Genomic DNA, 13,489 nt, shown 5'->3' with positions numbered 1-13,489 from the left:
CTAACACCCAACAGCATGCCAGCTTCTCATGCATATTCTAAAATGGAACTAATTCATACCTGGCATTGAAAAAGAAGCGCAGCCACATTATAAATGCTTCTTTTGGAAGAAACAAACAGACGGATTCTAACCTAATAAACGTCAACAAATTCATGAAACATTCACGCTCAGCTGAAATGCAGCAGGGTGGAGGATGAGAGAAGTGGAGTTCCCCGCTCGTTGTAGCGGTGACGTTATCACACGAAATGAAATCTCTTCATAAGGGGAGAGCAGGACTGCATGGAACTACAATAATACGTGCCACTCACCGCCAGAGTCGTTGTGAACTGTGACAGCGGCTCGAGGCGTCAGCACTTCCCTGCTTTAAACAGATGAATCGCTGGCGGCTGTAATTAAAGCAGGCTCCATACCGTCCCACAATATCCTACACCGTGGCTTTAAGAGATACTGTGGGAAATGATGATGGCAGGACTGACGGGTGGAGTGTGACTTGAATCACTGTGCTGGTTTTAGGCCTCAGTTAAACAGAGATTGGCAGCTTAAGCAGCTGATTCAGGATGCAGCAGTGTTTGAAAAGTAGTCTCCAGACTTTCCAGGATGTACATTTTCCCTTCTTCCTCCCACTGCTCCTCTGCACCAATTCTACCTCTTTATCCTAACTACCTTTGCCATCATGCTGTGCACTCTCAGAGAAAAGTGGCATTATGGAAACCCTCCAAAATTACACACACACACAAAAAGAAACTTCAGCATCCCTGATGAAATAACATTGCTCTGTGGAATCATTAAAACTGCTCCCCTCGTTACTCATAGTCCAATTTTCCTTCACATTCATGAGCTATGCCATCTGCCAGTGCTGCCGCACAGGGATTGGAAGGCAACGGGAAAGGAAAGCTTTTCATTTAATTAGCAAGATGGCTGGGTGCTGCGTGTACCTGCATGAAGAGGTTATATTTGACTCTCTGTATCGCCAACTCACCAGTGCCACCCAGTGGGGGACATGCAGCTTAGCAGCACCACTGCAGATAAAGTTTTAATAAGCTTTCTTTTCATATGCTCGTCTAAATGAATAGACATGACAGTCCCTGATTCTTGCTTCCACTGTGTTTTGAGGCAGGACTCATGAGGATGATTAAGCGTTTTTTTTGTCCTCAGTGTTGGGAGAACGGCATCATCCTGTGCAGAGAGCTGGCCGACCAATATGAGTCTTACTACGACTACAGGAACTTGAGCAAGATGAGGGTGAGTTGTCTTTAAAAAAGCTACAGAGACAGTTGAAGTCCTTCTTCTATCATGCACTTAGGAATTAATCTGCTTTTAAAATAGCTATGCTTTTGTCAATGCACCAAATCCCTTATTGTTTGTATGCTAGTGGTTTATATTCAGTGTTGTCCTTCATTTCCATTCGTAGATGATGGAGGCCTCTCTCTATGACAAGATCATGGACCAGCAGAGATTAGAGCCCGAATTCTTTCGAGTGGGGTTCTATGGAAAGAAGTTCCCTTTCTTCTTACGGGTAAAGAAATCTCCATATTCCCTCTGTGTCATGAATATCAAGTCGAATAGAATAATACTTTTGCCCTCTCTAAAGAAGAAAAGGACCTGCGGGAAGAATTAACTTTTCTTATATAAGACTCCTCCAGTGTGAGGTGACATTCAGCAACTCTTATTCAATGCCGTTTAATGATGTAACAGGCCCCGTCCTTGGTGGAGTCTGCAGTAGAGGCTGCAGCTGCAGTGTGCGACCACTAGATGTCAAGCTAACCCCACGCTGTCCTCTGCTCCTCAACACCCCCACTCCCCCCCCCCACCCCCACCCCCCCACCCTCTGCAGAATAAGGAGTTTGTGTGCCGCGGCCATGACTACGAGAGGCTGGAGGCTTTCCAGCAGCGGATGCTTAACGAGTTCCCCCACGCCATCGCCATGCAGCACGTCAACCAGCCAGACCAGACCATATACCAGGCAGACGCACAGTGTATCCTTGGCTGGAGGAAGATGCACATACAAAATTCATTTCAAGCACATGCGTCCATGCTAAGCAGTGCATTTGCCACACAGGCACATATGTTGGAAATGCATAAAAACATTACAGCCAGTATACTGTAGTATAGAGTATACATACAAATGTGCGCACATACCCTTGTTTTGTGTTTACATACACGCAATTACCTGTAATGAGGTGCCATGCGTCCCTCTTTCTCTCCCAGCCTTTGTCTTGTCATTATCAAAGGCCCATTCACAGGAAAACACACACACACAAACTGCATATTATGTGCAGCATGCCGCATGTCATACGAGAAAGTACATCAAACTCACTGTGATCGTACATCTGCTTAAACGCAAACTGAAGAGACAAACTTCCACTTTTGTTTTCAATTATAAAGTTCAAATGCATTTACCCACTAAAATCTCTCTAAACAGCATCCACTTGCTCAGCGTAATCAGACAAGAGAAGCTCTGAAGTGATAGAAATGTGATAGTACAGTCGCCTGGGTTGCCTCATTATCTCACAGCGATAAGCTTTACTAGCATATCTAGAACTGCAGTTCAGTCAAGGTTTTACTTATTTATTTATTGCAACAGTATACATTTTCATGTGGTTGTGCGGCTCCGCTCATGTGACGCCCTGGAACAAATCCGCAGCAAGCTTAGCGCGGACTGTCCACCACAGCAGTTAACCATCTCAACATGGTCGTGACTTCTGAGCCTGAGCTTCTGCGAGGCTCCCACCTGCACCCCCACACAAATCAAGTCACCGGCTCGCACTGAGAGCCGTTCGTCTCCAGGCAGTGTGTTCAAATGAAGCCGCGCAATATGGGCGCCTTTTTAATTATTCACACGAATGTATGGGACAACTGTTGGCCTATATAGAGGGAGAGGGAGGGGGAAGCGGAGACTGAGTGGCATCATGACACAAAGGCACTAAAAGAAAGCCAAATGGAGGACAGAGAGAGGTGTTTAAGTTGTTTTTTTATGCTTTCTTGTTGAAGAAACAGAAATACAGCAGAACATATTGAATTTATCAGCCCATGGATGTACCGCAAAGGTCTTTCTCTCCATGCTTTGAGCATTCGTCACAATATTCACTCAGCCAGTCGTTGTTGGAGGTTCGTTCTGCTAATAATATCTTCAATAGATATTTGTCTTGCGCCGATAAATGAGCTGCAGTCTTGGCCAAATAGATTGTAGACAAAGAGCTGTCAGTGCCGTGACCAAAAATGTTCCGTCTTGCTTGTATTACTTCCTGCCAATATGACCGGGTGGCTGGGCCGCAGACGCCTTCCCGTCTCACCTGTCTGTGCACGATATAACTCAGAGGTTATAAAACATTTAATCAAATTCCGCCAACAGAATTCTCTCCAAAGACCCTGAACGGGTGGAGGTAGACTGTGGAGAGCACATATTCAATCAGCCTTCTTCTGAAATGACAAGCCCGGATTCTTCCTCCTGGTTTAATCTTACTTTATTTGATGATTTTTTCTTAATTTTGGAACAAGTTATCCTTACTTATATATATGAAATAGCTCCTTATTTTTCTATTCTGTGTACTGTACATCCAGTACTCTCTTTTCCGCAGTTTTTTTTTTTGTCTTTTAATGCATGCGATGTGTTTTGCTTCAATGTGCATCCCCTACTGAGCAGGAAGGGACTCATCTGAATGAATTAACACGCTGCTTTGTTGTTCTCATATGATGCTAATCAATAATTTCTCTCTCTCAGATTGCTCACTCCTCTGTACATCCTTGTTGCAAACATTCATGCAAATACACATTGGCAAATCACTTCCTGCTCCTCCGTCCCCCTCCACCGCTCACGGTGACAAGTCCCGTCTTCTGCTGTTTTTTTTTTTTCCTTTTGCTTTTTCGTCTCTCCGTTCAGTTCTTCTGTTTCTCTGCTCCTCTTTTGTGGCGACGCTGCTCTGATCGTGTGCAAGAATGACGTGTTTGTGTGTATATGTTAGGAAGATAGAATTCTTAATGAGCAATTATGGGTTGTTCAGAAACAGAGAAATATATCCTTGGCGGGGTGTTGTTTCCATGTGGATGTAAATAAAAGTGTGTGTGGTCACTGGCATGGAAAAAAAGGGTATTGCAGGAGAGATGCATTTACCTCAAAGACACACACTTTACTATCCTGTGTGTCCTTGTCTTGTGCCACTTCCCAGCTTCTTTCAGGTCACTGAAGAATTCCTGTCTGTTTTAATGCGCGCTGCTTTCTATTGTCACACTCTCTGGAGCTTTCCTTAACGTCCGGTGCTTCCAGACCTGCAGATCTACGCTGTCACCCCCATCCCAGAGAGCCAGGATGTGCTGCAGAGAGACGGAGTGCCAGACAACATCAAAAGCTTCTACAAGTTCAATCACATCTGGAGGTTCAGATACGACCGGCCCTTTCACAAGGGCACCAAAGACAAGGAGAACGAGTTCAAGGTACGCACGAAAGAAAGATAAATTCAGTAGAAAGACAGCTGATGATGACAGACAGCCTCTGACGCACGAAGCCAAAAAAGTTGACACGTGCGCCACACACGCACTAAGAGGGCAGTGTGCTACACATTTATCTGCATTTATCTAATTTCATCCGTGTTTCACTCCACGGATTTGTCAGCACTGTGGAGATGAGAAACTAAGCATTTAAATAATAATCTCACAGCTTGCTACAGCACGTAGAGTAGCTGCAAGAAGTGCTTTGAAATGACATGGGGAAGTTTCCTTTGAATATTTCAGAGTTTAAAATTCTTCATGTCTGATTATTAGCAATTTTTTTCACTGGCTGATGTGGAGCTTCATTTTCTACTGCGCGCAGGTATTAGTCTGTGTGTAGCGCATCATTTAATCATCACTAAGTATACACACGCAACACACACACACGGATATTAGGCTCAGAAATATTCAGTCTTAACACACACATGCACAAGGTTCCTGCAGTCATTTCATCTCCATTCCATCAGAGCTATCTGGCTAAATGTAATCATATATTTTCATCAGGCCTCCATATCTCTGGCCCTCAGGTGGGAATAACGTGTATGATAAACTTTTGCATGGTCTCAAGAGCATCCAGCAGCCATGATCTGATCAGTCATAATAAAGTACTAAAGAAAAATTCAACAAAGAAGTTCCTATCTGCTGAAAAAAAAAAAAAAAAAAAACGGTTTGCAGAAAGGTCAAGACTTTTAGATTTGACAGATTTTCCTTTCAACTTCCTGCTCTTAAACTGTAATACATGGGTTTTTTTTTTTTTTTTAAAGAGGTGTTCAGGTGGGTTTCTTGGCCTTCAAAAGCAGAAAATCAATAAGGGGGAGCAGGGTTGTGTAGTGAGTCGGAAGACCCTTCTTCAACCTGAGGACACAGGATCGATACTGTCAGCACTCATCTGCTCTGCTGGAGTGTCCTTGAGCAAGACATCGGGTTCTAAACTAAGCTTAAAATAGATGGAGCTGTACTGTCGCGGCACCTTGATGTCACCCGGCTGTGGAGGGGAGCCCAGCAGAAAACAAAATGTTTACACGAGGATTTTCAGTACTTGGGTTTATACTTGCAAAGCTGTACTTTGCGTTAAGTGCTAATTACCAAATATTAGCATGCTGAAATGCTAAATTAACATGAACAAAGCGAACATTGTTACCTGCTTAAAATCAGCACGTTGGCATGTTGGTATGCCAATATTAGCATTTAGCTCAAAGCACTGCTGTGAGCGAAGTGCAGCATAGAGAAGCCAAATCTTGACCTTGGAAACAGTAGCATGAGAGCAAAAGAGAAAATACTGCTCCAGAAAAAGCCAGTAAGTGGACCTTGAGTTAAGATTTTTGTGCCAAACTGTTTTTTATGAGTCAAAATAATGAGTTCATATCAAAAATACAGCACATATAAACTCTAACTGCTGTTCATTCCTCGTGTGTCCTGATGTGTTCACAAAATACAACTTCACTGTAGGTACTCCACTCTAGTCTGAATCTATTATGTTAATAGCCTGCAGTGAATGCTAGCGTTTCCATAGTTTACGTGCTGTCAGAATGACCTTGTGAGACGTTGGCGTATTGACAAGCATGCTGGCTGACAGGGTAAGTGGTGCAACATGAATGATGGTATGAGATATAAGATATGACATCTGACCTACACCTACAAGTGGGTGTTTGGCAGAAGGTGTGCTCAACATGTTTTCCTCAAACTATGTGTCGGTAATTAAATTGTGTGCGCTCTGCCAGCGATGGAGCGCATGTGTGCATCAGGCATAAGTAGCTATGGATTTTTTTGAAGTGTATTTAGCAATCAGCTAATAACCACAGGTGTATCGTGTGTTAATGCAGAGCCTTTGGGTGGAGAGGACAACCCTGACTCTGGTCCAGAGTCTTCCGGGCATCTCTCGCTGGTTTGAGGTGGACAAGAGAGAGCTGGTGAGTGCGATGAGACGACCACGAAGAGAGCTCAAACACACAGCCGTGTCACACAGGGGATACTGTAATGCGCTTTTATTTTGCAGGTTGCCATTTAGAGTACAGCAGCCAATACTCGAGTATTGATCCGAGTCATTACATCGAACAGGAATAATGATCGAGGTCATGAGTTTGGGGCTATTGGACACATTTCATTTGAACCATGGGATTGGATGGATGTCAGGCAAAAGATCTTGCTTTGATTACAACATGTCCAATTTGTTAAAGGATTTTTTTTGTATTGGGAAATCTTTCCGCTATACTTATTCTGTGTTTTTACCCCGGAATCACTATCATATTTAATACAAGTCCGTTGCTACACTGTTACACACAAATCCCCTCAAAAGCTCTCTGTCTTGGATGTTCCCATTCAGATCTCTAAGGAGTGGGAGGATTTTAAATGCTATTTTGTCCCGTGTATGCAAAACATAACACAGAGTCTGTCTCTGTTGGTCTAAGCGCATATTCTTTAGCACCGAGCTGCTGACTGTGGTGTGAAATTGTGGATTGTGAGCCCAGTGTTATTCTATGATGGCTATGCAGTGCAATAGCATATAAAATATAGACCTGGCAAAAGCTCTATTAGCGGGAGGATTAAGCTTTGTGTGAGACAGAGGAAGAAGAAGAAAGAGAAAAAGAACTGCAGGATGAAGGGAAGAAGATTTTTTATGCATCCATCCGTCTCATTGTTCTACTTTTTACGGCTTACAACTGAACTGTTTGGGTTCAAGTTGACTGCACTCATCAACTAGCAGCTAGCTGGTGAGCACAGTGGCGCATTTAGGAGCTCATAAAGAGCCACATATTTCGCTTTGGAGTTGGTGGAGACCAAAAAAGGAGCTAAAATTGACTAGGTATTGGACTGGAATTTACATCAGATGGCAGAAACATGACTCTAAATGAACATCTCTAAGCCCAAACAGAGTGCGTTATTTTCCTCTAGCTTTCAGACTTTAGACTCCGTTTATAGCTACAGAAGAATTTGCCCTTTAAAGCATTTGTCTTCAACCTCCCCCCCCTTCACAGGTGGAGGTAAGCCCGCTGGAGAACGCCATCGAGGTGATCGAGAACAAGAACTTACAACTGCGCACATTGATCACCCAGTGTCAGAGCCGGCAGATGCAGAACATCAACCCCCTCACCATGTGCCTCAACGGGGTCATCGACGCCGCTGTCAACGGGGGGCTGGCCCGCTACCAAGAGGTATGGATGGATAGATGGAGGATAAGCTTGGAGGGTTTTAGAGAGCGAGGCAGTGCTGAGGAGCGCTGACATATGGATTGCCTAATGATGCATGAAGGTGGGTTTTAGTGGAGAGATGTATGGACAGGGAGCGTTTTGCAGCGGGAGGAGCGGATGAACAGATGGATGGCCGGATGGATGCATGAACGGCTGAGGGAAGGTTTGACTGATACGGGATGATGGAATAGATGGATGAGTGGAGAGCAAGAGGGGGTGGAAGCGGGAAAAGGAGATGGAGGGGTGATGGAGGAATGGGTGGATGAATGGGGGGTCTTGGTCGGTGGACGGATGGATTCTGGGAGGGAAAGGGGTCAGGTCATAAAGTGGCAGAAAGAGGAGTGGGAGGAAGGATTATGGAGAGATGGAAGGCCAATAATAGCTGAATGAATAAGACAGACACACGGACTGAAATATTGGGGTCAATCCCGCTGACAAACACTTAAATCTAACGCTTCTCCAAAAGCTCCCACATAGCAGACAGCTGCAGGATGGCAGCACAGCGCAGTTTGTTAACCAGGTGGAGCGCAGCTGAAGAAAGAGACGTCTCCAAATCCACTCAAGAAAACGTTTTGTTTCTTTTTTTTCTTCCCACTCTCAACAAACCGAGTGGACTCTGCGACTCGCTCCGTGTCGCATAGCAACCACCCTTTTCCACTGGGAGCGCGTACGTGGGGGCGCATGTTCCTGTTTGTGCGCACACGTGTGTGGGCACAGGCTGCATGTGTGTGTTCGCGAGTGCATATTGGGTTTGTGCAGAAGAGCGTGCCACTGTGTAGAAGTGGCCTATTAAGGTTTGTAGGATACTTGATAGAGTCACAAAGGCGAGCGTCACTGAAGGGCTTTCCACGCTCACCGCCGTTACGCTGTTTGAAAAATGATAGCATATGGAACGATTTTCAGCTTCCAATAGACTTAAAGAGCGACACTTTGCTTTTGCACACAGGTTGGCAGCGTCTTGTACAAGCACTTCTAATTCTTATTTTCATATCATACGTGGTCCAAGTCGTCCATATTCCAGGTGTTTTCACAAGGTGGACACAGATGGGGCTGTTTCGGCTGTTTCTCATTCCGCCTTAGCAGAATATCGCACGCCGCGCTCGGCGGAACGCGCCATAAATCTATTCATTTCCCACTGTAATGCCGATTGACAGCTGTGGAGGTTTGCTCCGTTACAAATGAAGGAGAAATTGTCATTATTAATATTCAGATTTATTGCTTTAGTTTGAGTTGAAGGCCTGGAGGGGGGAATGCTGTCTGATTTATTTCCCCTCCCCTCAGCGTTCCATCTCTAATTGGACTTTTCTAATGATTAACTGAGCCACTCCATGGCGAGGCCTCACTCCCTGCTGCCTGACGAGAAAATTTCCATCATTCTGGGAAGATTATTGATTATTTTTTGCTGCTTTTTCCGGCAGTCCTTGGTCGGGATTTCCTGCTGAAGGCAGCACTTCTGTCTTTAGAACGGCTACCTTGGCACTGTTTATGCTTTATATTGCATCGACTATACGACGACATAATGTTTATGCAATAAGATATTTTTCATTTCTCCTACATCTGTGTCGCGTGGTTTAATAATCAAGGAATGTCATATCATGTACAGTGCATACTAATATATGCTGTCTTGACAGAGATTGCCATCTGAGGTTGTTTGTCTGGAGGAATCATATTCCTTGTTTTTTCGAGGATGGTGCTGTTGATGTGCGCGACATGTCTGAAGCAGCATTGAGCATCTTTTCTCTTTGACTGTCATCTTGCTCTGTCTCTTTGGAGATAAACAGCTGCGTCCTTGGGAAAGGAAGCGTGCTGATTTTTTTTTTTTTTTTTTTTTTGCAAATTCCCCATTTACCTTTCAGTCCCCTGCTTTTGTGTGTGCAGGCGTTTCCCTCTGTGGCAGATTTGAAAGCAGATTATGAGCCGGGTCTTTCATCGGCTCGTCGTCTCTCTCCTCTTTGTGTGCTCTGATGCAGATTGAAACGGATTAACCATAATCTGTAGACACATCACAAGTGTTGATGGCATTGTAAACAGCGAGGAACTGGCGTTTTAATGTATGCATCTTTCAAAGCAGACCACGGCTTTTTTTTATCTTTTTCTCCCCCTTTGAGGTTTTTTTTTTTTGTTTTGAAGTAAAACGTCTGGGAAAGCGTGCAGAAGGCTCCGTCTGCGAGCCATAATCAAGAAGTGTGATGTTTCTAAGGAGACGTGATCTATAACAGGAAGCAGTGACATGAACAAATGTGATTTGAAAAAAACAAAAAGCTTTTAAAATCTGAGACCAAATTGGCCCTTAAATCAAACAAAAATCAATTCTTTGATTCCACTAACATCCATTTGGCTGAGTGGTTTTCTTCGACTATTTTTAGCCAGTGTGTTCTTTTATTCTCCTCCCTGAACTCGATATTAATATCACAACACAAAAACACAGACGGGAGTGTTGCACCCCATTTGAGCTGCATGTTAGTTTTCTCTGTTTGGTTATTTGCTCGGCTTGTTTGTGGATGTTTTTTAAGGATTCAACAAAAACGTGTGGACGCTAATTCACTGTGTCAGCCCAGCGGGGATTCAGGTAGCTCCGCAGCACAGAAAGCCTACCGCCTCAGCTCCCGGTGTGTGCATAACAGATGTTCTGCGTTTTGTCTCCACGCAGGCCTTTTTCGTGAAGGACTACATTATGAATCACCCTGAGGACGGCGAGAAGATCGGGCGGCTGAGAGAGCTCATGTTTGAACAGGTTTGTAATAAGAGATAAACAGGCCAGAAACCTTGGAGAGACCTCGGAAAGAGCGTGCGACTAAACACTCTCAAGAGCATGTGAGGAAGCGGACCTTGAGTTGTCCTGTCAATTTACAGTACTGTTTATAACGTTGTTTAATTTAGTAAGAATCCTTGTTCATTAAAAGGAAAAGGCAGGTTCACTCCTCCTTCAGTGCAAAACAACTTATTAAACCTATCAGAGCTGAACAGATTCTCGATTTTTCAAGGCTGATAAGTGTTTGTTATTGAAACTGTAAAATAACCTCAATTTCTGTACTGCAATCAACAAAGACTCTGATGTATTAGGGATAAGATAATGTCAGCCTACATATCAGCCCAGGCGATTTATGAGGTGAGATTAACTTGATTTTGCTGATATAACCCGTACTATTTCCACTGGGAATCACTGTATTCACAAATTCGGTAAAAAATAGTTGATAATAATAAGATAAGATAAGACTTTATTGATTGCATGCTGGGGAAATTCACCTGCTACAACAGGAGAATAACAAGGAGAGGTAAAAAAAAAAGAGCAAAGTCGAACAATTAAGATAAGATAAGATAAAAAAGAGGGCTGTGAACATTGTATACAAATAGTATAAAAATGAAATTATTGCCCAAAATACATGTCCTTGTGTTATTGCACACATATTTATTTATTTATTGGACCGGATAAGTTGCACAGATGTAATGAAAATCCTGCCTAGTAATAGTATAATATACATATAGTGAGTACATATAGTACAGTATACATATAGTTAAAGGAATGGGATGTCTATGCAGTGGAAATATTTTTTTAAATTGGTGCCACATGACAGAGAAAACAGAGGAAAAAAGACTGTGGAATTCCCTTTTGTTCCTAAGGTAAGAAAAGCGTTTAATGAGCTCTCCATCCGACTTTCTGTGGAGGAGGACACGCAAAAATATGCCAAAGTACAATCTGTAGTTCCAACAGCAGCCTCAAAAGCAGCAGGCATGCTTAACATCGCTCGCTGGCATACACTACCCACACTGTAATGATTCAAAGCGGGTTGAAAATCGGCAAAGTTTCCCCTTAAACAAAACAAAACTGACAGTTAAACCTGCGGAGATGCTAACCAGCTCTTTCCCGCAGGCGCACATTCTGGAGTACGGCCTCGCTGTGCATGAGAAGTTTGTTCCCCAGGACATGAGACCTCTCCACAAGAAGCTAGTGGACCAGTTTCACCTGATGAAATCCAGTCTCGGCATACAGGTAGGCCCTACGACAAGCCATGGTAATACATCTTAAAGGCTGCGCATTTGTAAATTAATGAGGGATTCAAATATCAAGTTAAACAGATGTTATTTTGGTTAATGATGGATCAATCATGTATTAGGAAGATTAAAACCATCCCTTTTGCGTTAATGGTTTTTCCTCAAATCATTAAGTCTCCTTAAGTCCTTTATCGAAGCACACACTGTATGTGAGAACAGAAAGCGACCGCTGCGTTCAGACTTACCGAGCGAGCGACCCCGTTAGTCCTCCGAGGAGAAGGCCACCCCTCATTAAACACACTTCCTTTATCTGCGTTTGTGTGTATTTTATTTTACATACCCCCCCCCCCCCCTCCCCTGCTGGCACGAAGAAGCGTTTAATCATGTCCACTTCCTCTCCTCCACCTCTCACACCACAGGAGTTTCCAGCGTACGTGCGCGCGAGCCCAGTGCACTTCACCAACGGGAGCCCGCGGACATGCAGGAACTCTGTGCCCAACATCATCAGCCCCGACGGCGGCAGAGGGGTCGCCAGGCGGAGGTGACGACCCTCTTTTGTCTAATGTTTGTTTGATTTTTCGGATTCTATTGAACGCGTCATTGTGTCTGTCTTCCTTCTGTTGCATTAGAGATTTACTTCAGTCGCCCTTCACTGCTGATCCCTCCTTTCAACTTACCTGCTTATTTTTCCTTTTTGTGTCCCCACCTCACCTCCAACACCACGCTCTGTGCCTTTGCTCCCTCCTTCCCCCTGTTCTTTACCGGTGTGGCTCCATCTGGGCATACAATAGGTGGTGGGGGCGACTGGCTGGCACCCACAGGGATATTTCTGTGTGGCTGCTGCCGGGCCAGCATGCAGACTGTGTACTTTGTGTGTGCATGCGTGCGTGTGTGTGTGTGTGTGTGTGTGTGTGTGTGTGTGTGTGTGTGTGTGTGTGTGTGTTTTGATGTGTCCACTGACCCTGCCACTCTGTCTACCTGCGACATTCTGCCGTCACAGTCCGGTCCCAGGGGGCACAGCCACACAGAGCGCCACAGACACACACACCACCTCTATCTCCCACTGACATTTTGCATTTAACTTCTGGAGTTTTGATTTCTTTCTTGTTCTCTGTTTGCCAACACAAAACTCAGGTTGTATCTATTTTTATTTTTTATCATTATTTATTTTTTTGCAAACACTTCGGCTTTAACCTTCTCCTTAAAACCCCATCTGTGTTTGTTCTCTAACCTTTCTTTCAAACTTTTGCCTTTTGGCGGACCAGTGCTTGACGAAATGCTGTGATGGCTGCATCGATTAACTTCTTCTAATCTGACATTTTCTGTCTCTGTTTGTCTTTTCCCCCTCCCCGCACGCCCTTTTGCTGGCACTCATGCTGAATTTTCGGTGAGTGAAACCTCTGAACGCGAATGAAACGAAACACCCAAACCTACCTGCCTTTGCCGAAAGCCACCGTGACCACCTCTCTCTGTCTTTCACCTTCAGTCTGCACAGCTACCCTGCGGTGAACCGCTACTCCTCGTCCTCTCTGTCATCTCAGGCCTCCAACGAAGTCAGTAACATCACAGGGCAGTCTGAGAGCTCGGATGAAGTCTTCAACATGCAGGTAACCTTTCTCTCTCTCTCTCTCTCCCATGCACACAAAGGCTCTTAAGGTAGTAGACCACATCCCAACATGTTCATTACCCTCATGCTCCCTGCAGATTTCAATTGCAATTCATTTTAATCCCCCTCACTCCCTTCCACCCTCATTTCTCCTCTCCAGTGACCCTTTCTCTCCTCGGCCCTCTCTGTTAGCCGCTTTGTCTGGTCAAGAAAATTG

At 44.4% G+C, this 13,489-nt stretch overlaps 1 protein-coding gene across 8 annotated transcripts in view; it reads left to right on the top strand.

Moving 5' to 3' along the window:
• dock4b (dedicator of cytokinesis 4b) overlaps positions 1–13,489 on the top strand; it is a 103,254-nt gene that overhangs the window by 79,496 nt on the left and 10,269 nt on the right. For 4 of the 8 annotated variants that reach the window (XM_070992007.1, XM_070992006.1, XM_070992001.1 and 1 more), the window contains 10 exons: positions 1,156–1,242; positions 1,412–1,516; positions 1,835–1,976; positions 4,265–4,431; positions 6,309–6,395; positions 7,461–7,637; positions 10,324–10,407; positions 11,545–11,664; positions 12,086–12,207; positions 13,162–13,273. In XM_070992007.1, coding sequence (XP_070848108.1) covers positions 1,156–1,242; positions 1,412–1,516; positions 1,835–1,976; positions 4,265–4,431; positions 6,309–6,395; positions 7,461–7,637; positions 10,324–10,407; positions 11,545–11,664; positions 12,086–12,207; positions 13,162–13,273 — 1,203 coding nt within the window. Of the gene's footprint in view, positions 1–1,155; positions 1,243–1,411; positions 1,517–1,834; positions 1,977–4,264; positions 4,432–6,308; positions 6,396–7,460; positions 7,638–10,323; positions 10,408–11,544; positions 11,665–12,085; positions 12,208–13,152; positions 13,274–13,489 lie in introns of all 8 variants that reach the window. The other 4 variants (XM_070992002.1, XM_070992005.1, XM_070992004.1 and 1 more) reach the window with 1 other exon arrangement.

This window comes from Chaetodon trifascialis, chromosome 22 (assembly GCF_039877785.1).
Source record: "Chaetodon trifascialis isolate fChaTrf1 chromosome 22, fChaTrf1.hap1, whole genome shotgun sequence".
NCBI classification, from domain to species: domain Eukaryota; kingdom Metazoa; phylum Chordata; class Actinopteri; order Chaetodontiformes; family Chaetodontidae; genus Chaetodon; species Chaetodon trifascialis.
Note: the sequence above shows the minus strand (reverse complement) of the source record. Positions and strands in the feature narration are given on the sequence as shown.